Source organism: Pleurodeles waltl, chromosome 1_2, assembly GCF_031143425.1.
Source record: "Pleurodeles waltl isolate 20211129_DDA chromosome 1_2, aPleWal1.hap1.20221129, whole genome shotgun sequence".
Classification (NCBI taxonomy): domain Eukaryota; kingdom Metazoa; phylum Chordata; class Amphibia; order Caudata; family Salamandridae; genus Pleurodeles; species Pleurodeles waltl.
Window position 1 is genome coordinate 1,347,082,292 of NC_090437.1, and position 24,729 is coordinate 1,347,107,020.

Sequence of the window (24,729 nt, forward strand, 5' to 3'; positions counted from 1 at the left end):
TGAAGCCCTGTGATGTGACTCCTGCATGTTTAAGTGCTGTACAAAAACAGTGAAACAATACAAGCATTGGACCCTTGATAAAGGTTTACTCTTTACTCGTACAGTCACCAATGCGGAGAGGTTTTTAACTTGAACACATTTTTCAGAACTTGAGTTTCTGCCCTGGTATTACCATCCAAGCAGCAGCAGCAGAAAATGTCTGGTGACCACCATATTGCTGCTTTGCACATGTCTGCTAATGTAGTGTGTAGGAAAGTGCCCTTTTTTGGCATGGTTACCCCCACTTTTTTCCTGCTGTCAATGTGTTTTGACTGTGTTCACTGGGATCCTGCTAACCAGGACCCCAGTGACTGTGCTCTCTCCCCCCTAAATTTGGTTGGTGTACTGGTGCCCCCATGTAAGTCCCTTTTATATAGCCAGGGTATTGGGGCCCCAGGGATTCCCAGTGGGCTGTAGCATGTATTGTGCCACCCATGGGAGCTGATGCAAAATGTGTCTGTAGGCCTGCCATTGCAGCCTGCATGAAAAGGTGCAAGCACGCTTTCACTACAGGTCACTGCACAAGGTCACTGTAAGTCACCCCTATGGCATGCCCTCCTAGCCCAGAGGGCAGGGTGTAAGTACCTGTGTGTGAGGGCACCCCTGCATGAGCAGAGGTGCCCCTACGAACTCCAGCTCCATTTTACCCTGGACTTCGTAAGTGCGGGCAAGCCATTTTGCCTGTGTTCTGGACACAAGTGTAGGAAGGTTCCCTCTTTTTAGCATGTTAATCCTAATTTCTGCCGTATCTCAGTGTGTTTGACTGTTTCACTGGGCTCCTGCTAACCAGGACCCCAGTGCTTATGCTCTCTCTCTCCTCTTAATGTTGTCACTGCATACTGGTAACCCAGTATTTCATCCCGAATTAGCATACTGGTCACCCCTTATAAGTCCCTAGTATATGGTACTTAAATCGCCAGGGTATTGGGGTTCCAGGGGATCCCTATGGGCTGCAGCATTACTTTTGCCACCCATAGGGAGCCCATCCAAAGGCTTCTACAGTACTGCTATTACTGCCAGTGTAACATGGTGAAACACTGTATCTTCAGCTCCTGCCAGCAACTGCAACTGTTTCCAGGTTGTGCATCCTCCGAGGACTGCCTGTCTTCAGCCTGCACCAGAAGAGCGAAGGAATCTCCCTTGAAGTGAAGGAGTCACTTCCCAGCTTCAGCAGGCACCCCTCTGCAGCGACGACCGGTGGCTTGCGTCCCCTCTCCTGAAGAAGTGCATGGATCCAGCAACACGGGTGGTTGACTGAAGTGGTCCCGACTGTCCTGAAGTCCAGCTGTCCAACTTGGGTAGAGGTGCGAGCTCGCCTCCCCATGCAAGACGGTATCCCTGTGCACCGCATGTTTGGCAGTTGCCAAGGCTTGTTGGCATCCGCAGCACCGGCCCCCAGCACTCCCTCCTGCGACGCACAGCCTCCTGCGTGGTTCTCCCGTGGCGTGGGATCCCTTTGTGTAGTGCTGGGTGGGCCTCCTATTTGCACTGTCCCCTTGCTGTGGGACTCCTGTGCGCGCTGCCTGGTCTTCTGTGGGCTCGCTGAGTTGCTGAGAGCCCCCTCTGCCTCCCCCCTTCTGGGTAGAGGCCACCAGGTCCCTCCTGGTCCTGAGCTGCACCATTTTCCGATAACCGCATGCTTTGCGTGTGCTGAGGCTTGTTGGCGGAATCCAGTGACCAAACCAGACTGCAATCATTTATCCGGCGTGGGACATCTTCTGCACCAACCAGGAGCCCGCATTTGTCTTCTTGGGTGCAGTACTGACTGTTGTTCTTCATAGGTGGTTCTTCTTTTGCACCTTCATCCGGGTTAGCAGGGGCTCCTCTTTCCCTGGACTCTTCAGTGCTTCTTGGACTTGGTCTCCTTCTTCCACCGGCCTTCAGGTCCAGGAATCCATCATTGGTGTCTTGCAGTCTCTTCTGATTCTTGCATAATCTATCACATGTTCTTCTGTGTTCTAGGAAACTTACTGTGATTTGCTCCTGCTTTCCTGGGCTCTGGGGTGGGTTCTATTACTTATCTTTGGTGTTTTCTTACTCTCCCAGCGCCCCTCTATACACTGCACTTGCCTTGGTGGGAAACCGACTTTTGCATTCCACTATTTTAGTATATAGTTTGTGTTCCCCCTAAACCCATTTCTAACTATTGTGATTTACACTATTTGCTCTGTTTTCTAACTGGTTTTACAGCTATTACTGCATTCTAGTGTATATACTTTGTATATTACTTACCTCCTAAGGGAGTATAGTCTCTAAGGTATTTTTGGCATTTATGTCACCAAAATAAAGTACCTTTATTTTTAGTAACACTGAGTATTTTGGTTCATGTTTGTAAGTAGTGTGTGTCTACAGTGGTATTGCATGAGATTTGCATGACTCCTAGTTAGGCCTTGGCTACTCGCCCACACTACCCGTAGAGAGCCTGGCTTCTAGACACTAACTACATTTACCTAGTGAGGGATAACTGGACCTGGGATAAGGTGTAAGTACCTTTGCTACCCACTACAAACCAGGCCAGCCTCCTACATTGGTGACAGAGATGGGATAAGTGCTTGCAATCATGTAGCTGTGTTGCAGGACAGGGGCTGATCTTCGAGTTGCAGTGTGTTGTTGGAGGCTGGGGCATCTTGGTACCTGAAGATCTCCTTGAGGAAGAATCAACAAGCCTTGGCAATTGCAACAGTCGCAGTGCACAGGGCTTCCACTCGAGTGGCAGGACCAGGGTCTCACAGTCTCCCAAGTTGGTCAGAAGATGAGCAGGATCCAGAGGAAGCCACAGACTCACCACCTGTGAAGCAGAGCCTTTCGATGTCTGTGGAACAGCAGACCTCACCAGCTGGTCGACGTTGTATTGAGGTGCCTGCATATTTGGGGGAGTGACTCCTGCACTCCAGGGAAGATTGCTTCATGCTTCCAGGTGCAGAGTCCTTGTGGTCTGGAGGATGAGCAGCATAGTATAATGCAGAATTCTTGCAGGGTCCGGGGAAACAATGTTGCATTGGGAGCCTCCCCACCAGAAGCAGGCTTGTTTCGGTTCCAAAGCAGACTAGCAGCGGGTCCAGAGGTCAGGAGCAGATGTCTTGCAGAGAGTTCCTTGTAGAGTCTTGCTCGACGAGTGTGATTACCCACCCACAGATGAGCCGTTAATTAACCCTAAAAGGGGGTTGGTCACTCTCTGAAGTGACCCACCTATCAAAGGGGATCAGGGACATCATCTTCCTTGCCTAACAAGTCAGATGTAGTCAGGGGCCTCTGCCCATCTTGTTTCCAAGATGTCAGAATCAAGTGGCCACCTGACAGAGCTCTGTGCACCTCCCTTTGGAGGGGGGGCTGTACAGGGGAGTGATCACTCCACTATCCTTCGTGTATTTTGTGCCAGAGCAGGAACCGGGAGTTCTTGAACTGGTGCAAACCAGTTTATGCAAGGAAGGCACCAAATGTGCCCTTTAAGGCAGTCTGGTGCACTCAGAGGCCACACCACCCCAGCCCCTAGACACCTAATACACAAGTGGAGGTGGTCACACTTCTCCCTTGCAGGAAATCCTTTGTTCTGCTCCTCCTGCCTGAGCCAGGCTCACCAGCCATGGGGGGGGGGGGGTACCTAAGGAGCATATATACCAGGGACTTTCACATGTGCACCATTATGCCAGTTGTAGGAGGCTGGCCTGGCTTATAGTGGGTAACTTGTGGTACTTACACCTTGTGCCAGGCCCAGTTATCCCTTGTTAGTAGAATAGAGGTGTTTCTAGCAGCTTAGGCTGTTAGAGGTAGCTATGGCAAAGCAGCTTAGGCTGAACTAGGAGACATGCAAAGCTCCTACTATATCATATAGCACAATATCATAAGAAAACACAATAATCAGAGTTACTAAAAAAAAAAAAGGTACTTTATGTTAGTGACAATATGCCAAAAGTATCTCAGAGGATACCCTCACTTAGGAGGTAAGTAATATATACAGATTATATGTACACAAACCAAAATTCAGGTAAGTAACAGTAAGAAAAGTAGTCTTACTGTAGAATCCTAATGTAGAATCACAATAGGATGCAATAGGTAGACATTGGTCTAGGGGCAACACAAGCCATATACTCCAAAAGTGGAATGCAAATCACGAATGGACCCCAGGCCTATGGTAGGTTGTAGAGGGTCGCTGGGACTGTGAGAAAACAGTAAGGGTGTCCAAAATACCCCACCCCAAGATCCTGAAAAGTAGGAGTAAAGTTACCCTACTACCCCAGAAAGACAGTGTAGTCGAGATATGGGATTCTGCAAGAACCACAACTGCTACCAAAGCACTGAAGACGGATTCCTGGACCTTAGGACCTGTAAAAGAAGGGGACCAAGTCCAAGAGTTACGCAAGTGTCCAGGGGGGGCAGGAGCCCACTAAACCCCGGATGAAGGTGCAAAAGGGCTGCCTCCGGGTGGAAGAAGCTGAAGATTCTGCAACAATGGAAGGTAGCTGGAACTTCTCCTTTGGTTAGAAGATGTCCCACGGCGTGCTGGAGGTTGCAGAAGTGTTTCCATGCAGAAACACCGCAAACAAGCCTTGCTAGCTGCAAGAGTCGCGGTTGAGGGTTTTGGGTGCTGCTGGGGCCCAGGAAGGACCAGGATGTCACCCCTTGGAGGAGGAGACACAGGGGGCGCTCAGAAACTCAGCGAGCCGCCACAGAAGCAGGCAGCACCCGCAGAAGTACCGGAATAGGCACTTAGAGTCACAAAGGAGGGTCCCACGACGTTGGAGTCCAACTCAGCGAGTTGGGCAATGCAGGACGGAGTGCTGGGGACCCAGGCTAGGCTGTGCTCAAAGGAAGTCTTGGAAAAGTGCACAGAAGCTGAAGCAGCTGCAGATCACGCAGTACACAGGTTTGCTCCCTGTCGTGGGGAGGCAAGGACTTACCTCCACCAAATTTGGACAGAAGGGCTACTGGACTGTGGGAGACACTTGGACCCAGCTTCTGTGTTCCAGGGACCACGCTTGTCAGGATGAGAGGGGACCCAGAGGACCGGTGATGCAGAAGTTTGGTGCCTGCGTTGGCAGGGGGAAGATTCCGTCGACCCACAGGAGATTTCTTCTTGGCTTCCAGTACAGGGTGAAGGCAGACAGCCCTCAGAACATGCACCACCAGGAAACAGTCGAGAAAGCGGGCAGGATGAAGCGCTACAATGTTGCTGGTAGTCGTCTTGCTACTTTGTTGCGGTTTTGCAGGTGTCCTGGAGCAGTCAGCAGTCGATCCTTGGCAGAAGTCGAAGAGGGAAGTGCAGAGGAACTCTGGTGAGCTCGTGCATTCGTTATCTGAGGAATAGCCCAGAGAAGAGACCCTAAATAGCCCAGAAAGGAGGATTGGCTACTGAGAAAGGTAAGCACCTATCAGGAGGGGTCTCTGACGTCCCCTTCTGGCACTGGCCCCTCAGAGCTGCCCATTGTGCCCCAACATCTCTGAATCCAAGATGGCAGAGGTCTGGGACACACTGGAGGAGCCCTGGGAGTTGCTGGTCAGGGGAGTGGTCACTCCCCTTTCCTTTGTCCAGTTTTGCGCCAGAGCAGGGCTGGGGGATCCCTGAACCAGTGTAGGCTGGCTTATGCAGAGATGGGCACCATCTGTGCCCATCAAAGCATTTCCAGAGGCTGGGGGAGGCTACTCCTCCCTAGCCCTTCACACCTATTTCCAAAGGGAGAGGGTGTAACACCTTCTCTCAGAGGAAATTCTTTGTTCTGCCTTCCTGGGACCAGGCTGCCCAGGCCCCAGGTGGGCAGAACCCTGTCTGAGGGGTTGGCAGCAGCGGAGACCCCGGAAAGCAAGTTTGGCAGTACCTGGGTTCTGTGCTAGAGACCCGGGGATGCATGGAATTATCCCACCAATACCAGACTGGTATTGGGGTGAGAATTCCATGATCCTAGACATGTTACATGGCCATATTCGGAGTTACCATTGTGAAGCTACACATAGGTATTGACCTATGTGTAGTGCACGCGTGTAATGGTGTCCCCGCACTCACAAAGTCTGGGGAATTTGCCCTGAACAATGTGGGGGCACCTTGGCTAGTGCCAGGGCGCCCACACACTAAGTAACTTTGCACCCAACCTTTACCAGGTAAAGGTTAGACATATAGGTGACTTATAAGTTACTTAAGTGCAGTGGTAAATGGCTGTGAAATAACGTGGACGTTATTTCACTCAGGCTGCAGTGGAAGTCCTGTGTAAGAATTGTCTGAGCTTCCTATGGGTGGCAAAAGAAATGCTGCAGCCCATAGGGATCTCCTGTAACCCCAATACCCTGGGTACCTAGGTACCATATACAAGGGAATTATAAGGGTGTTCCAGTGTGCCAATGAGAATTGGTGAAATTAGTCACTAGCCTGCAGTGACAATTTGAAAGCAGAGGGAGCATAAACACTGAGGTTCTGGTTAGCAGAGCCTCAGTGATTGTTAGGCATCACACAGGGAACACATACAGGGCATACATTATGAGCACTAGGCTCCTGCCTGGCAGGGTCCCAGTGACACATAGGCAAAAACAAACATACGTACAGTGAAAATGGCGGTAACTTGCCAGGCAAGATGGTACTTTCCTACAGCAGTTGTGGGTGTAAAACATTTACTGGCAACCAGATTCTGGGCAGAACACTGGGGCCCTGGTTAGTAGGATGCCAGTGCACTACAGTCCAACACGTACTGACACCAGGCAAAAAGATGGGGGTACTACAACCAGGACCCAGCTTACGACAGATTTCACTTTATCAGCCTGTCGAGAGCTTGCAGTGAGACGTCTGATCTTCCCTGCTTTAAGATAGTGTGTGTTCTCGAACCATGGTTCAGCTGTTGTTTCAGGTCGCCCTGTATCGCAGGTTATATCAGCCACCGTTGCAAGTAAATCTGCGTATAGTCTGAAGAGGGATTACGATCAAACCACTGCAGCCCTTGGAACCTTCACAGTTCTCTCCATCTAAAGCTCAGACCCTGCTGCTGGGATGGCAACTTCTTGCAGAAACCTACCTATCGTCTGAGCACTCTTCTCCCCTGTTGTCCTATTCATCCTCTTCAGAAAGGATTCTGTGAGCAAATGTGTCGATGTGTTAAAGAAAGATGATGGTCCCAGAAGACCCAAGTACACCTGACGTAGTCAATCCTACATATCTTCATTAACTGAATGATCTTAAATGGTTTGAAAACCATGATTTATAGCATCATAGCTAGTGAGCAAAAGTGGTTCCTGCTGTGCTTTTCAGATGCTTTGACATCCTTTTTTGAGACCATTTTTTTACCTACTTGGAGTTTGTGATTCGACCTTTTTCAGTTTGTGAGTTTTTATTTTTTGCAAGAACTTCTCAAACTTTGCCCAGCAATCTCTTTTATTAGCTGGTCCAGACTGTATCAGTCCTTTACCTTTTTGGGGTAGCTGTTGCGGCTGTGAGGGTCTCCACACATAGCTGTGTTTGAGGGCTGTGAGGAGCTGCACACGTGACTTCTACATACCACACCACCTCCCCATACTAATTGTGAAGGCCTTCCTCAGACAGCAGTGCCCGAGGGCTGTGCAGTGGTGTGCACACACACACACACACACACACAGCTGCAGTTGAGGACTGTGAGATGTTACCCTCACATACGTAATGCAGTGTCGGAACAGTGAGGAGCTCCACACGTAGAAGTGCCCGAGGAATGCCAGCTGCTTCTCCATTGCACCCCCAGCAATGCTCGAGGGTCATGAGACCCCCAGACACTGCTGTGTGTGCCCCGGTGTAAAGAAATGGCTCCCTGTTGCAGTCACCCCCCACTTTTTGCCTGATACTGATGCTGACTTGACTGAGAAGTGTGCTCGGACCCTGATAACCAGGCCCCAGCACCAGTGTTCTTTCACCTAAAATGTACCATTGTCTCCACAATTGGCACAACCCTGGCACCCAGGTAAGTCCCTTGTAACTGGTACCCCTGGTACCAAGGGCCCTGATGCCAGGGAAGGTCTCTAAGGGCTGCATCATGTCTTATGCCACCTTAGGGACCCCTCACTCAGCACAGACGCACTGCTTGCCAGCTTGTGTGTGCTAGTGAGGAGAAAATGACTAAGTCGACATGGCACTCCCCTCAGGGTGCCATGCCAACCTCACTGCCTATGGCATAGGTAAGTCACCCCTCTAGCAGGCCTTACAGCCCTAAGGCAGGGTGCACTATACCACAGGTGAGGGCATATGTGCTTGAGCCGTATGCCCCTACAGTGTCTAAGCAAAACCTTAGACATTGTAAATGCAGGGTAGCCATAAGAGTATATGGTCTGGGAGTCTGTCAAAAACAAACTCCACAGCTCCATAATGGCTACACTAAATACTGGGAAGTTTGGTATCAAACTTCTCAGAATAATAAACCCACACTGATGCCAGTGTTGGATTTATTACACAAAATGCACACAGAGGGCATCTGAGAGATGCCCCCTGTATTTTACCCAATTGTTCAGTGCAGGACTGACTGGTCTGTGCCAGCCTGCTGCTGAGAGACGAGTTTCTGACCCCATGTGGTGAGGGCCTTTGTGCTCTCTGAGGACAGAAACAAAGCCTGCTCTGGGTGGAGGTGCTTCACACCTCCCCCACTGCAGGAACTGTAACACCTGGCAGTGAGCCTCAAAGGCTCAGGCTTCGTGTTACAAAGCCCCAGGACACTCCAGCTAGTGGAGTTGCCTGCCCCCTGGACACAGCCCCCACTTTTGGCGGCAAGTCCAGGAGGGATAATGAGAAAAACAAGGAGGAGTCAAAGCCAGTCAGGACAGCCCCTAAGGTGTTCTGAGCTGAGGTGACTCTAACTTTTAGAAATCCTCCATCTTGCGAATGGAGGATTCCCCCAATAGGATTAGGGATGTGCCCCCCTCCCCTCAGGGAGGAGGCACAAAGAGGGTGTACCCACCCTCAAGGACAGTAGCCATTGGCTACTAACCTCCCAGACCTAAACACACCCCTAAATTGAGTATTTAGCGGCCCCCAGAACCAATCAAGATAGATTCCTGCAACCTAAGAAGAAGAGGACTGCTGAGCTGAAAAACCCTGCAGAGAAGACGGAGACACCAACTGCTTTGGCCCCAGATCTACCGGCCTGTCTCCCCCACTTCTAAAGACACTGCTCGAGCGACACTTTCCACAGGGACCAGCGACCTCTGAAGCACCAGAGGACTGCCCTGTATCTAGAAGGACCAAGAACTCCAGAGGACAGCGGCTCTGTTCACCAAAGACTGCAACTTTGCAACAAAGGAGCAACTTTGAAACAACACGCGTTTCCCGCCGGAAGCATGAGACTTGGCACTCTGCACCCGACGCCCCCGGCTCGACTTGTGGAGAACAATCACTTCAGGGAGGACTGCCCGGCGACTGCGAGACCGTGAGTAGCCAGAGTTGACCCCCCTGAGCCCACACAGCGACGCCTGCAGAGGGAATCCCGAGGCTCCCCCTGACCGCGACTGCCTGCTTCAAAGACCCGACACTTGGTAAAGGCACGGCATCCGCATCCCCCAGGACCTGAAGGATCCGACCTCCTGTGCAGGAGCGACCCCCAGGTGGCCCTCTCCCTTGCCCAGGTGGTGGCTACCCCGAGGAGCCCCTCCCTTGCCTGCCTGCATCGCGGAAGAGACCCCTTGGTCTCCCATTGATTTCTATTGAGAACCCGACGCTTGTTTGCACACTGCACCCGGCCGCCTCCGTGCCGCTGAGGGTGTACTTTCTGTGCTGACTTGTGTCCCCCCCGGTGCCCTACAAAACCCCCCTGGTCTGCCCTCCGAAGACGCAGGTACTTACCTGCTGGCAGACTGGAACCGGGGCACCCCCTTCTCCATTGAAGCCTATGCGTTTTGGGCACCACTTTGACCTCTGCACCTGACCGGCCCTGTGCTGCTGGTGTGGTAACTTTGGGGTTGCTCTGAACCCCCAATGGTGGGCTACCTTGGACCCAAACTTGAACCCTGTAGGTGGTTTACTTACCTGCAAAAACTAACAAACACTTACCTCCCCCAGGAACTGTTGAAAATTGCACTGTCTACTTTTAAAATAGCTATATGTCATTTGTGTGAAAACTGTATATGCTATTTTGCTAATTCAAAGTTCCCAAGTGAAGTACCTTTCATTTAAAGCATTACTTGTAAATCTTGAACCTGTGGTTCTTAAAATAAACTAAGAAAAGATATTTTTCTATACAAAAACCTATTGGCCTGGAATTGTCTCTGTGTGTGTGTTTTTCATTTATTGCCTGTGTGTGTACAACAAATGCTTAACACTACCCTCTGATAAACCTACTGCTCGACCACACTTCCACAAAATAGAGCATTAGAATTATCTCTTTTTGCCACTATCTTACCTCTAAGGGGAACCCTTGGACTCTGTGCACACTATTCCTTACTTTGAAATAGCACATACAAAGCCAACTTCCTACACCCGGCCACTGGTGTTTGTGGTGTGTGAGGAGGGCGTAAGGTGCACAGTGCCTGTGGTTGTATGCAGCTCCTAGAGTCTGCTCACAACACTTTGTGCAGACCCCCATGCCTATAGATTGACTGATGCGTCCCTCGCTGGAAGGTTACCGGATCCCAGGAATTGTGCCTAACTGCGAAATCTTATTTTACAGACCCATCATTACCTTCACTAGGACGAGACAAAACCGCGTCACTCGTCAGGAAAGCAGGAGATTCCGTGAAGACTGCAGCCTCCTCTCCCCGGCAGAAAGGGAACCGGGTGAAGGCCGCCTCCTCGCCTCCTCAGAGACCGATAACACAGAGGAAGGCTTCCTCGAAACCTATCAAGAAAGCAGGCAAACAAGCTGATAAGAAATCAGGTGGGTTTCATATACTGATTGAATTCTGCACACAGTTTGTTGTGATAGTGTATGCTAGACACAAGCACTTTTTAGCTGTGATAGATCTGACAGAAGATTGTGTGTGTGTGTTTATAAAGTACACACATTGCTGTGCGTGACCATGTGGATGTAAAGCTGTCATTAGGAGTGTCAGATCCCACTTCCAGTTATCCCCACTGTGTGTCCTCCAAAACTAAAAGTAAGTTTACCCAGAGGGAGTTTGTGTTAGGAATGTTACATTACCTGTCAAAGACGCTGATATTTAGCACACCAGGAATCTGATGTAGCGTTTATGGTTTTAATAGAAACGGTTCTAGTTAACTGTGCATGCAAACAAAATCACAACAGTTATTAAAAGACGTTCTGTCATTATAAGAGAGACAGCATATTACATTCCATGAGTTCCCTTTTGTTGAGTCTTGACTACTAATTAGGTGACTGGTCTGACATTGTGACGAGCCCATCATAATTTGACGCATACCTGAGCGCCGAAGGTAGGCTGCTTGAAGAAGTTGTGTTTATGAGAATCCAGTGTTTGTAGGCGGCAACCTCTGTGAAGAGTTCCTTGAAAATCAAAGTGCTCCTGTCTTCTCAAGAGCGCTGAAAATACTGTTTTTATAGCGAGTCTCACAACCATGGTGAAAAACTTGCTCACGCAAAAGAAAGTTAGTGGGAATTCTACTATATTACACATACCAGTCATACACTACAACACTGGGCATCATATGAGTATAGAAATACACAGATCAAGTGCAGAATTTGTGAAGAATCGATATACAACACACGTGGTCATATATCGAGGAACATAAATGCAAGAAGTAATCAAAAGTTGAAGATCAGAAACCGGGGACGCAGGCATGACTGTGAGCAGGTGCATATTCTGACACTCATAGCAGCTTCCTCATCATGTCCTTGTTGACATACGATTGCAAGTAATGATGGGGCTTGGCGCATCTCCCTCGTCACGTAGTGTCCTTGTGGGCATATGGACCTGGGCATCGTGAAGAGGTGGAGTAGTGATGGGGCTTGACGCATCTCCCTCGTCACGTACTGTCATTGTGGACATGGGCCTCCTGAAGAGGTGGAGTACTGATGGAGCTTGACGGATGTAGGAAAGTCCCTCTCTCTGGCAGGATTACCCCGACATTTTGCCTGTTGTTAAAGTGCTTAGAGTGATTTCACTGGAATCCTGCTAACTAGGAACCCAATGATTGTGATCTCTCCTCTAAATGTGGTTATCTTGGTATCCTTTATATCCCACAATTGGCATACTGGTGTACCCCTATAAGTCCCTAATATATGTTACTTAGGTACCCAGGGCACTGGGACACCAGGGGTCCCCCATGGGCTGAAGCATGTATTACGCCACCCATGGGAGCCCAGGCAAACTGTGTCTGCAGGGCTGCCATTTGCAGCCTGTTGGAAAAGTGCATGTACCCTTTCACTACAGGTCAATGCACCAGGACACTGTAAGTCACCCCTATGTTAGGCCCTTCCAGCTCAAAAGGCAGGGTGCAGGTCCCTGTGTGTGAGGGCACCTCTGCATGAGCCGAGGTGCCCTTATGAACTCCAGTTCAAATCCCCTGGACTTAGTAAGTGCGGAGAAGCCATTTTAGCTATGTACTACCTATGGTCCAGCTACATAATGATAATTCCCACCTATGCATGTTTGGTATAAAACTTGTTGGAATCATACCCCAATACTGATGCCAGTCTTGGTGGCATGAGTCCATGCACTCCAGGGCTCCTTAGAAGACCCCCTCAGTATTGCTCTTACCAGTCTGAGTGCTGCTGCAGCCCCTCAGACAGGATTCTGCCCTCCTGCTGCTTGACCAGCTCAAGCAGGGGAAGGCTGAACAAAGGATTCCCTGTGGGAGAGGGGTGCAACCTCCTCTGCCTTGTAAAAGTGTGCTACAAGGCTGGGGAGGGGTAGCCTCCCCACGCCACTTGCTTCCTTTGAAGGGCACATTTGGTGCCCTCCTTGCATAATCCAGTTTACACCAGTCCAGGGACCCTCGGTCGATACTCTGGTGTGGAAGTACGCAAAGGAAAGGGGTGTGGCCACTCCCCTGTCCATCACCACGCCCAGAGCTCTTCCAGGAGGCCACTTGATTCTGTTATCTTGAAACCACAATGGGCAGAGGCCCTTGGGAGCATCTGATTGGTCAGGTTAGGCAGATGACATCAGTGACTCCCTCTGATAGGTGGTCACCTTGCAAAGTGACCAAACCCCTTTTTTGGCTATTTAGGGATTCCCTTGTGGGTGGGTTCCCAGATTTGGTGTGCAAGCCTCCAAGACTCCTCTGAAACTACCTCTTCTACTCCTGACCACTGGAACTGCTGCTGGACTTCACAGGAACCGAACAAGACTGAAACACCAAGACAACCTCTCCTTGCAACACGGTTTCCAGGGCTCCTGTCAGCAACTTTCAACATTTCCACGGCTATGCATCCTCTGGGGTTGGCAAGACTTCAGCTGCACTAAAGAAGCAAGAAAGAATCTCCCTTGTTGTGAAGGAGTCACTGTCCTGCAGGCACCTAAGGCAAGGTCGTCCAGCTGCTGGGATCTGCTGTCCTCTGTACTTGAGAAGATTCTCCAACACAGGTGTGGTCCTCAGGGTCCTCTCTGCCTTTTGTCCAACTGGAGAGACAGTGAGCCCTTGCCTCTTCCTCCAACACAGAACCCCTGTGCATCACGACCGTTGCAGCAACCAAGGCTTGTTGACTCCTGCTCTGATGGATCTTCAGGCTCCAAGTAGCCCCAGCACTCTACCTCTGCAAGGACAGTCTTCTCTCTGCTGCTCCAGCCACGTGGGTGTCCTCTTCAGGTGTGCTGCCTGGGCTTCACTGCGACTTACTGTGCCAGCTGCCAGTGTGTTGCTTGTGGGGGCTCAGGCTGCTTCTGCTGGCTCTCCTGTCAGGGCCAGCCCAGAATCCCCATCAAGGGCCAAGTCCACAGAACCTTGCTGGTCCTCTTCAGCTCTGCAAATCTTCAACAGCTCAATTTGCATTTGCTTGTTGGTTGTCCTCCTGACCACTGACTTGTCTGCAATACGACGGCTGTTGAGGGGCAGCTTCTAGGTGACTTCAGGGACTTCTCTTCAGCTCCTGGACTCCACAGACAGACTTCTTCCACCACCGTCTACCCAGATCTTCATCCACAGAAGGGTGGGCATTGCCTCCTGCCCCACCTGGACACTTCAGCATGGACTGGACTCAGTCCCCTTCTTTTGCAGGTCCTCTTCATTCAGAATCCACCTTTTAGATCCACCAGCTTGGCCCTGTTCTTGCAATATTCTATTTACGAGTCCCCATGTTAGCCTACGGAGGACCTGGTAACTTACCTCTACTCTCCTTATCGTTGGAGGTCTTCTAGATACTTACCTCTTGGGTTTACACTCTCTCCCAGCCCTTGGCTTACAACTCCACATCCTCTGGTGGGGGGACCCATTCTCGCATTCCATCATTTTAGTATATGCCCCCCCCCCCAAAAAAAATAGGGCCCTGATATTTTGTGCCATTTCCTAATACTTACCTGCGAACCTGTTTGGCTTTCCTGTAATAAAGAACACTGTGTGGTTCCTTTCATGTGTGATAAATGTGACTACTGTGGAATTGCAAGTGCTTCACACTCCTCCTAGATAAGTCTTGGCTGCTCATCAACAGCTACCTCTAGAAAGCCCTGGCTTCTTAGACACTGCCTACACTTCACTAATAGTGGATGCCTGCACCTGGTATACGGTGATATCACCATAGGTGTCCCCACACACCAGGCCAGCTTCATACTAACTCACCGAAGTTCAAAGTCAGATTAGTAGAGAGTCTGGCTACTTAGTCACTGTAACACTATCTAATAACAGTTGTCTGGACCCAGTATATGGTGTAACACCATAGGTGTCCACCACACACTGGGCCAGCCTCCTACAACAAATCTCCCTCATCACGTACTGTCCTGGGCCTTGTGAAGAGGTGCGTCCTCATCTCCATCTCATATTAGGTGGAGTAGTGATGAGGCTCGAAGCATCTCCCTAGCCATGTGCTGTCCTTGTAGCATGTGGACCTGGACCTCTTGAGGAGGTGGAGTAGTGATGGGGTTTGGCGCATCTCCTTCATCACGTAATGTCTTTGTGGGCATGTTGACACAGGCCACGTGAAGAGGTGTGTCCTCATCTCTGTCCCAGAGTAGGTGGAGTAGTGATGGGGCTTTACACATCTCTCATGTCATGTGCTGTCTTTGTAGACATGGGCCTTGTGAAGAGGTGGTGTAGTGATGTGGCTTGACACATCTCTCCTGTTGCGTGCTGTCCTTGTGGACATGGGCCCGTGAAGAGGTGTGTCCTCATCTCCACCCCAGAGTCGGTGGAGTAGTGATGGGGGTTGATGCATCTCCCTCATCACATACTGTCCTTGTGGATGTCGGCCTTGTGATGAGGTGTGCCTTCATCTCCACCCCAGAGTAGGTAGAGTAGTGATGGGGTTTGACGCATCTCCCTTGTCACGTGCTGTCTTAATGAACATGAGTTTTGTTCAAGAGGAGAGTAGTGATGGGGCTTGACGCAACTCCCTCGTCACGCACTGTCTTTGTAGACATGGGTCTCGTGAAGAGGTGTGTCCTCTTCTCCACCTCAGAGTAGGTGGAGTAGTGATGGGGCTTGACGCATCTCCCTTGTCATGTGCTGTCCTTGTGGCATGCGGACCTGGGCCGCTTGAGGTAGAGTAGTGATGGGACTTGATGGATCTCCCTTGTCACGTGCTGTCCTAATGAACATGAGCCTTGTCAAGAGGAGAGTAGTGATGGGGCCTGACGCATCTCCCTCGTCATGCACTGTCTTTGTAGACATGGGCCTCATGAAGAGGTGTGTCCTCATCTCCACCCCAGAGTAGGTGGAGTAGTGATGAGGTTTGACATGTCTCCCTCATCACATACTTTCCTTGTGGACATGGACCTCGTGAAGAGGTGTGTCCTCTTCTCCACCTCAGAGTAGGTGGAATAGTGATGGGGCTTGACGCATCCCAATTGTTTAATGCTTCATGCCTCTGACAGAGCCAAAAAGTGTGGCCCGGCCCTGGCAGAGGTGTTAGGTGAGGGTTGGGACTGGAGTATACATGTAAGACGTGGCAGAAGGTTAGAATGGATGTGGTTGCTCATGCTGATACTTAAACTTTTTCCTGCGTTATATAGCCAGCCCTGGCCATGCTCATCTGAAGTGATCTGCTGCGTCGCCTACATAGATATAATGCTAACATTGTGGATTTTGCCAAAGCAAACAGATTACAAAAGAATTAGAGCAAGGTAGCACATTCATATAATAGGATTAATATGGTACTAAAGACGAGCCTTCTCCGAGTTAACACCACAAGCGCAGTTTCAGTTACTATCTGACTCCTCTAAGTGCAGATCAGCTGTGCATCATTGTGCAACAAGCGCCCCCACAGAGTATGCACAGGAGTAGAGACAAGTTCTTTCATTTAAAAACTTGTTATATGCTCCCCTCCCCCTTTTGTCCTAAGTCAACTTAATTAAGTCCCGACTTCCTGTATGTATGAAAGACTTTATTGTGAAAATGTGAAAATTATGCGTGGTTCCCCTGACATTGTGACAAGACTGTATTATTTTGAGGATAAAAGCTTTTCATGGACAACATCAGTCGTTTCAGGACCTCTTCCCAGTCACACTTCAGAAACAAAGCGCTTCCAATGTTGTGACCTTGTTCCTGAGGACTTACGGGTGGGGATACAGATGGTACTGTCCAATTCAGATGTTGTTCCATGGAACAACAAGTGCTGGTCGTCAACATCAGGCATGGAGGTGTGCGAGATACTGGGTATCCACCTGGACAGAGTTCATAGGACAATCCACCAAAGCCATGACAGTGAACAAAGGTCCAGAGTGGCAGTAGGCCAAGCAAAATCTATGCAGCAATAGGGCGAAAGCCGCTGAACACGAGATGGGCTGCAGAGAGGTGATTAAACTCCATCAGAGCCTGCAGGTCAGAGACCCGGAGAAAGCCGACCCGGGAGCCTTATGACAAATGATTCTCAGGGAAGCACAAGAGAGGTTGCCAGAGCCCTGGGCTGGTGGCAGTGTGAGTTGAGGATAGAGGAGCAGAAAGTGTGGAAGAAGGGAGATGGGTGGTGATGCTGGAGATGTACAGCCACCCACAGATTTGGATTCCTGCGACTTCATCGCCCAAGCTTCACTTCCTAAGCTGTCTGAGGCTGGTCCATGAAGGCTGGAGGAGCTGTCACCAACGTGATAATTCATGCTATTAGAAGCTAAAATTATTTAAGGTGCTGCAGCTTCCCAGCATCCTTTTACAAGGTATATCTTGCCAGTACACTCCTGAGTCTATCGTGGAATTACCAAGTAGGGGCCGATAAGTCCTACAGTGTAGGAGGCTACTTTAGTTAGGGAACCAACAGGAGGCTGTGTGTCTTGTAAGTGGATTCCATTATTTAAAATTGATGCCCACAGGGCTCCTAGCCTCTCCTACACAGAATGTGTTGCCCATGCTTCTGCATCCAGATAAGGCATGCGGGAGTCAATATAAAACGCAGATTTGCAAAGCCAGTCTGTCTCATTGTCATATTGACCTTGTCGTTGCTGTGCAGCAGTGGCAAAGGAAAGGAGGAAACAAGATGTACGATGAAGCAGCCATGTTCTTCTGTGTGCACATACAGGCATCCCAGCGCATCCATGCTCCTATGGACTGATGCAGGTGTCATGTACTTTCCTTTTTTGTTTACTAGTCCCAGATAGGAGGCTCCACTTTATCAGTTAATAAAATGTAATAAAATTGGATTTGGACAAAATAATTTTTGCATTGTGGAGCAGCCAGTGGCAAAAAGCAGCTGCTTAGTCCTCCCAAAAACATAAAGAAACTATTTAAAATACTTTAAGAGTGGGAGCGAAAGTGGGAAATAGATGTGAGAAATCAACAGGATGGGGAGGAGGGAATAACAGAAATGAGCAAAAGCACTTCTCGGACCACAGAGCCACCTGGCAACAAATAGCTGCTGGGAAGCAACACATGAGAGAGATAGCAAGAAAACACATGCACTTTCATGGAGCGTCTAATGAAAAACATACAAGTAGTCCCTAAAATGTGAGCAGTAGAAAAATTCAAATCAGGCAATCAAAAGGGTTTCTAAAAAAAGAGAGAGAAAAAGGCTTCACTCCCAGGAGGGGCGAACCTAAGCATATGAGGGCAAGCCGTCGAATAAGAATTAGGCAGTGAGAGTGACAATGAAGCCAGCTATTGATAGTCAGTGGATGGCAGAGGCGACTCCTCATCCCCCCCGTGCCTGCAGTGAGTTAGAGGAGAGCAGAGCGGATAGAGCGGTGCGGGAAAAAGGTACATTTCATAATTTTTTTTTTGGTCCCCCCACCCTTCCCGCCACACGCTGCCCCACCCCTATTCCCACCCACGAGCTACGTCTGATGAATGGGCTCAATGCCCACTGCATCTTTTTGGCAGATATCTTTCGCAAACTGACAGATAACAGCTCTCTGTAGGCAGCACCCAAAACACTTTACATCTGATAGACAATGTATAGGAGGCAAAGGAATAATAAAATCGGTATTTCTCTCAGAGAGAAAGTATTCAACAGAGTTGACGCGCTTTATGAAGGCCATGCTGTCGAACATGGGGTTTGTGAGGAATTTCTCAAGCTAGGCACCCTCAGGGTACCCAGACACCAAAAGGTAGTTTTCCCAGTAGGTACATATTGAACGAGGTCGGAGGCAGGCCTTCCTGTTGTTGCATCAATCCCCACATTCCCTCCCCCCCCCCCCAAACTCCATTGTTTGATCTTGTGGGAAAGTGCCCCTTTTGGCTTGGTCACCCCCCACGTTTTACCTGATATCTGATGCTAACTTGACTGAGTGTGTGCTGGGATCCTGCTAACCAGGCCCCAGCTCCTGTGTTCTTTCCCCCAAACTGTACCATTGCTTCCACAGTTGGCACACTTCTGGCACACAGATAAGTCCCTTGTAAGAGGTTCCAGTGATACTAAAGGCCCTGTGGCCAGGGAGGGTCCCTAAGGGCTGCAGCATGTATTGTTCCACCCTAAGAGACCCCTCACCAAACACATGCACACTGCCATTGCAGATTGTGTATGTTGGTGGCGAGAAAAAGGTAAAGTCGACATGACATCTCTCCCTGGGTGCCATGCCCACCAACCACTGTCTGTGGCATAGGTAAGTCACCCCTCTACCAGGCCTTACAGCTGTGATGCAGGGCTCACTACACCACACGTGAGGGCATAGCTGCATGAGCAATATGCCCCTACAGTTTCTAGGTCCATTTTTAGACATTGTAAGTGCAGTGTTGCCATATTGAGTACATGGGCTGGGAGTTGGTCATTACGAACTCCACAATTCCATGATTGCTTCACTGAATGTCGGGAAGTTTGGTAGCAAACTTCTCGGCTCAATAAACCCACACTGAATGCCAGGGTTGGATGTATTGTAAAATGCACAAGGAGAGCATCTTAGAGATGTCCCCTGAAATTCATCCAACTCTTCGGTGTGTGGCTGGCCAGTCTATGGCTGACCTGTCTGTGCCAGCCTGCCACCACCAGACAAGTTGACGGCCCCATGGGGGAAGGACATATGTGCTCTCAGGGGTCGGGGACAAAGCCTGATCTAGGTGGAGGTGCTTTACTCTGGGTATATATTGTGTGTAGATATCTCCAAGAGGAGATATACCAATGCTAGTCTAGTAATAGTGCATTAATAAAGTATCCTTTATTTTGCAACATGTGCAAGATTCTTTCTTGTGTGAAAATTACTGCCTGGCTTCTGTGGTATTTCAAGTGCTTTACATTCCTCCTGGCTAAGCCTCAGCTGCTCGCCTCCACTAACCCTAGAGAGCTGCTGCTATCTGCACACTAAGGGTTGCCTGGACTCAGTATAGGGTGGTACTCCATAGGTACACACCATAAACTGAGCCAGCTTCCTGCAAGTATTACCAAAACAACGGGTGATGTGGCAACTTTTATCGAAGGGGTAAAGGAAGAATTCCGCTTTAAGAAAACCAGGCACCGAAGGAAGGAAGAATAGCAGACGCTCCGGTGAGGGTGTTACGAAAGAGGGGAGAAGAGGAGCTGAGGAGTGGTTGGAAGAGACACACGAACAACTACTCAAAATTCACAGTATGGTCATTGCACTTGACCTGTATTCTTTTTATCTCAAAATGCTAGTACAATGTATTAAGAATAAAAATAAGTGTGTATTTGGACTCTTGATGGCGTACCCAAACATCTCCCTGATGGTTTCAGAGATGATAGGGGTCATTCCTGAAAAAACAAAAACATATTAGTGTGGATGTTCAAGGAGTTTCTGCGACCTCAGGAGTCCTGTTTTGTGCTAGGTGGCATGTGCCCACCTTTGCCTTAATAGTTCGATCCACCCAATTCTAGTGTAAAATCCAGAAGACTGTATCCTAGGAATGGAAAGTTAAGAAAGGAATGGTTCAGCACTGAGTGCATAGAGTACAGCTTGTGCCAGAATAAATGTGTTTTTTGTCCTTGTGCTTTGAGCCACAGATCGGTCTTAGCGGTCTCATTTGTTATCACTCTCTTTGCGGTCTCATTTGTTACTGCTCTCTTAGCGGTCTCATTTGTTACTGCTCTCTTAGCGGTCTCATTTGTTATTGTTTTCTTATCTGTCTCATTTGTTATCACTTGACTCTAAACTCTTCGAACATGGTTACATAATGTAGGTTCTTACAGTGCAGTCATGTTGCTGATGCAGCTTTTCCTTCTACATATCATCTTGTGCTTTGACTGCCCGATGCTTACAGTTGTGTTCTGCACAAGAATGGTAGGCGTGACCTGGTGCATGTATGCACCTACCGTTGGAAACCTTCAGGCTGGTCTTAGAAGCAGGCCTAAGGGTTTGGGAAGGAACATGTCAGATATGCCTTTGTCAGGAGCATGTGAAGAGCTGTGGGTAGGGATTTCATACAACCCCATAAGAAAGTGCCTCTTTTGACGTGGTCCCCCGTGAGCCGCCCCACCACCACCACCATCCCCCACCCCACACGCACACTTTCTGTCTGGTTTCTGGTGTAATATCGACTGAAAGTGCATTGGGCCCCTCTCAATCAGATCCCCAGTGCTAGATCTCTTTCTCCAAAAACTGCAGAGTCGTTTTTCCCTAACCGGCAAAGCCTTTAGCACCCACTGTAAGTCCCTAATAAATGGTACCCTGGTTCCCTAGGACCTGGGGTTCTAAAGAGGTTCCCTAAGGGCTGCAGCAGGAATTTTGCCACCCTCAGGGACCCCTCAACAAGCACATGACAGACTGCCAATGCAGCCTGAGTGTTTTGGTGCAGACAAAAATAAAAACACGACATGGCACACATCCTGTGGACCATGTCGCCTTAACACTGCATGTAATATGTGTAAGTCACTCCTCTAGCAGGCCTTCCAGCCCTAAAGGCAGGGTGCATTATATTACATGTGGGGACATAGCTGCGTGAACAGATATGCCCCGCTATGTCTTTGTCGATTCTCAGACATAGTAAGTGCACAGGGAAGCCATTTTAATACATGCGCTGGACACTGGTCATTACGAGTTCCCCAGCTACATGATGGCTTCACTGAAGATAGTGATGTCTGGTATCAAACATCTCTTATTGGTGAACCTGCACTGATGTTGGATTTACCAATACATGCACCCAGAGGGCACCTTAGACGTGCCCCCTGAAAACCTACCAACTACTAGGGTGCTGACAGACTGGTCCTGACCAGTCAGCCACCTTAGACATGTTTCTGCCATGACCCCCCCCCATCTGCGCCCCCACACTCCCCAGGGGAGAGCAAGCATTCTTGTAGACCCAGAACTAAGGCCTGCTCTGGGTGAAGGTAATAACACCTGGTCGACTGCCGGATCGACATTCCAGTGCGGGGAGCTTCAAATGTCTAGCCACCTTTGTAATGTAACCCAGGTCTCTCCAGATGGCGGAGATGACCAGCTCCCCCTGTCCTGACCCTATTTTTGGCAGCAGCATAGGTTGGAAAATTAGGAAGATTAGGAGGTGCGCCCCCTTCATGCCAATCCCACCCCCTAAGATGGATGAGCTGAAGTAGATCCTTCTTTTCAAATTCCTCCATCTTGTTTGGACGGAATTAGGCCACTAGAGTTAGGGTAATACCCACTTCCCAGTGTAAGTGGTCATTAGAAGGGTTTAGTCACCCTAAAGGTGGTCAGCCTATTGGCTACCACCTGGCACTCCCTGTAATGCCCCTAAATTGAGTATTTAGGTGGCACCCCTGAACCCTAGAACTCGACGACCTACGAAGAAAAGGACAAAGAAGAATCGCACCCCTGCAGACGAGGAAGAAGAGGGAGCTGACTCCGTACCAGCCCTACATGCTTGCTGACCTCACTGGACTCTGCCCAAGAAGATGACTCGTCTTGCAGCTGAGCCTCCATGACACCCAGGAGGTCTGCCTGCCTTCTAAAAAATACTCTGACTCCTGTGAGCAGTGGAACTGCTCAGCAGCAACCTCAAGGACTCTGCAGCCTCAAGAACAGCAAAGACCATCCACCAGAATTGACCTCCTCCCCTGACGTCCAAGACCAGAGGCAAAGCGAACCAGCACTGGCAGCAGGGTTCCCCAGCTGTCCAGAGCCCAAGTCCACCCGAGTGTCACCTCTACTGGACTCACCCAAGTCGCCTGCAGCCTCTTCATGCAGGCCCCTTCTTCTGCAGACTGGTGGTGAGAGAAAACCTGACCCCTCTAGCAACCACTGCTCCCGACGCAATCTGAGGTGGGTCACTGGTGCCAATGACGTACCCTGCCTCCCTGAGTTCACGTCCACCCTAGGTCTCCCCCTAACCTCCCAATCCCCCTCCTCAACTACCCTGGTCTCCCTAATGATGCCTCCAGCCTCAACACACAGGACCTCCTGACTGTGAGTGCTCCCGGATGAAGAAACCTGACGTCCAAGGACACCCCTGCAACCGTCACCCCTGGGCACAGGAGAGGACCAGAGGTGCACCTACGTCCTTGAGCACCCCAAGTCTACTACCTTACCTGTTATCCCAGTCTGGCTTCCTAGCCAGAGCCTACAGCCTGTCTTCACGAGGTCCAACTCTCACAGAGAACCGTTGGGCACCCAACACCTTACTGCACCCGGCCACCTATTGCTGCCCGGTGTGACCTGCTGGTGTGGCTCTGATCAGTGCCCAGTACTTACCTTTGCTTCCTGAGCTCGACCTCGTAAGCCGTTGTTAACCCATTGTTTGCTGAACATTGTTTTCCTCAGTAGGATAGTATAGAGAGGACTCTGAAAATGGTACTGTGTTGATTTCTGAAACGTCAAAGTATTCATGCTTAAAAGTTTACTTACCTGGTTACTAAGTTTTTGGGTTTAAAACATAAAAAGAATTGTTTTTCTAAATTGGTCTCAGATTTATTCTTTGAGTGTGTGTCTCATTTATTGCCCCTGTGAGTACTACAAATGCTAAACACGACTCCTCATAAGCCTAACTAATCGTCCACTCTAGCACAAATAGAGCATTAGACCTATCTACTGTTGCCTCTGCAAGTCAACTGGGGATTCGCTGGACTCTCTGCACAGTCTACTTCTTTTTAATGCACCATATCGAGAGCCAGCTTCCTACAAACCCCATCAGAGTAGGAGAAGAACCAACCTTATACGCATGATGTGCCTAATGTGTAGACCCTTCTCGTTGGAACGTGCCAGGAGAGTCTTTCATTAGATACTGAGTAATGAGCAACCCAGTGTTTTGCTTTTTTCAGATTTAAGAGATGCTTTTGGCCACTGGCAGCCAGTCGGGTGTGACTCATTGAGGTGACACTGATTCAAATGAATGTAAAACTCAAAGACAGATGAGCTGCCACATTGTGAACAGTTTGCGGTGTATTGCTCAGATATACAGCAAGTACCCGATAGAAGGCATTGCTGTAACCCACTCTAACAGGCTTGGATAACTGGCGTTGTACCCTCATGATTAAAAGCTGGTATTTTTCTTAAGGGGTGAAGAGGGAACGAGTTTATGCCACCTTATTAATGTGAATTGAATTAAATCAATGAGCCAAACGTGATTCCCATGTTGTGTACCAACGCCACGTGAAATAAGGAACTCTGTCTAATGACAATGTAACCCAAGCAAATTTACTGCCATCTATTCTACAACATTATTCATGCTTACAGCATGCTAATCTCCCTTTGAAACTGAGGAGTTCACGCGGGCGGAAAATATACAGCAAAAATATCCTAGAGTCCATTTACACTCCTCAAATGCGTGTATCATTGGCGTAAACTTGAAATATGAAGCCAGATGACAGAGTTAGGGAGGAGCTGTGAAGAAGCCATCAAAGTCAGGTGTCTGAATTAGGATGGTTGGGAGGGGGGTCAGAAAATGATGCTAGACGGCTTAAGTCATCGAAGGTTGTGCCAACCTGCTGATGCCTACAGTTAGAGTTGGATGTTTGACGTCCGCTGGCAAGTGTAAAGGATCAGAGCCGCAGCACCCCCACCAGATAAAAGCATCCTCCTTTAGAGTTCCTGGTGTGAGAAAGTAGCCTCTTTCTAGCCTTGTTACCCCCACTTTAGGCCTGTTTGTAAGTATATGTCAGGGTGTTTTCACTGTCTCACTGGGATCCTGCTAGCCAGGGCCCAGTGCTCATAGTGAAAACCCTATATTTTCAGTATGTTTGTTATGTGCCACTGGGACCCTGCTAGCCAGGACCCCAGTGCTCATAAGTTTGTGACCTATATGTATGTGTTACCTGTGTGATGCCTAACTGTCTCACTGAGGCTCTGCTAACCAGAACCTCAGTGGTTATGCTCTCTCTTTACAAATTGTCACTAACAGGCTAGTGA

At 49.4% G+C, this 24,729-nt stretch overlaps 1 protein-coding gene across 4 annotated transcripts in view; it reads left to right on the forward strand.

The window, feature by feature from the left end:
* LOC138252483 (zinc finger protein 189-like) overlaps positions 1-24,729 on the forward strand; it is a 122,387-nt gene that overhangs the window by 55,741 nt on the left and 41,917 nt on the right. For all 4 annotated transcript variants that reach the window (XM_069205741.1, XM_069205744.1, XM_069205743.1 and 1 more), the window contains one exon: positions 10,638-10,844. In XM_069205741.1, coding sequence (XP_069061842.1) covers positions 10,638-10,844 — 207 coding nt within the window. The remainder of the gene's footprint in view (positions 1-10,637; positions 10,845-24,729) is intronic.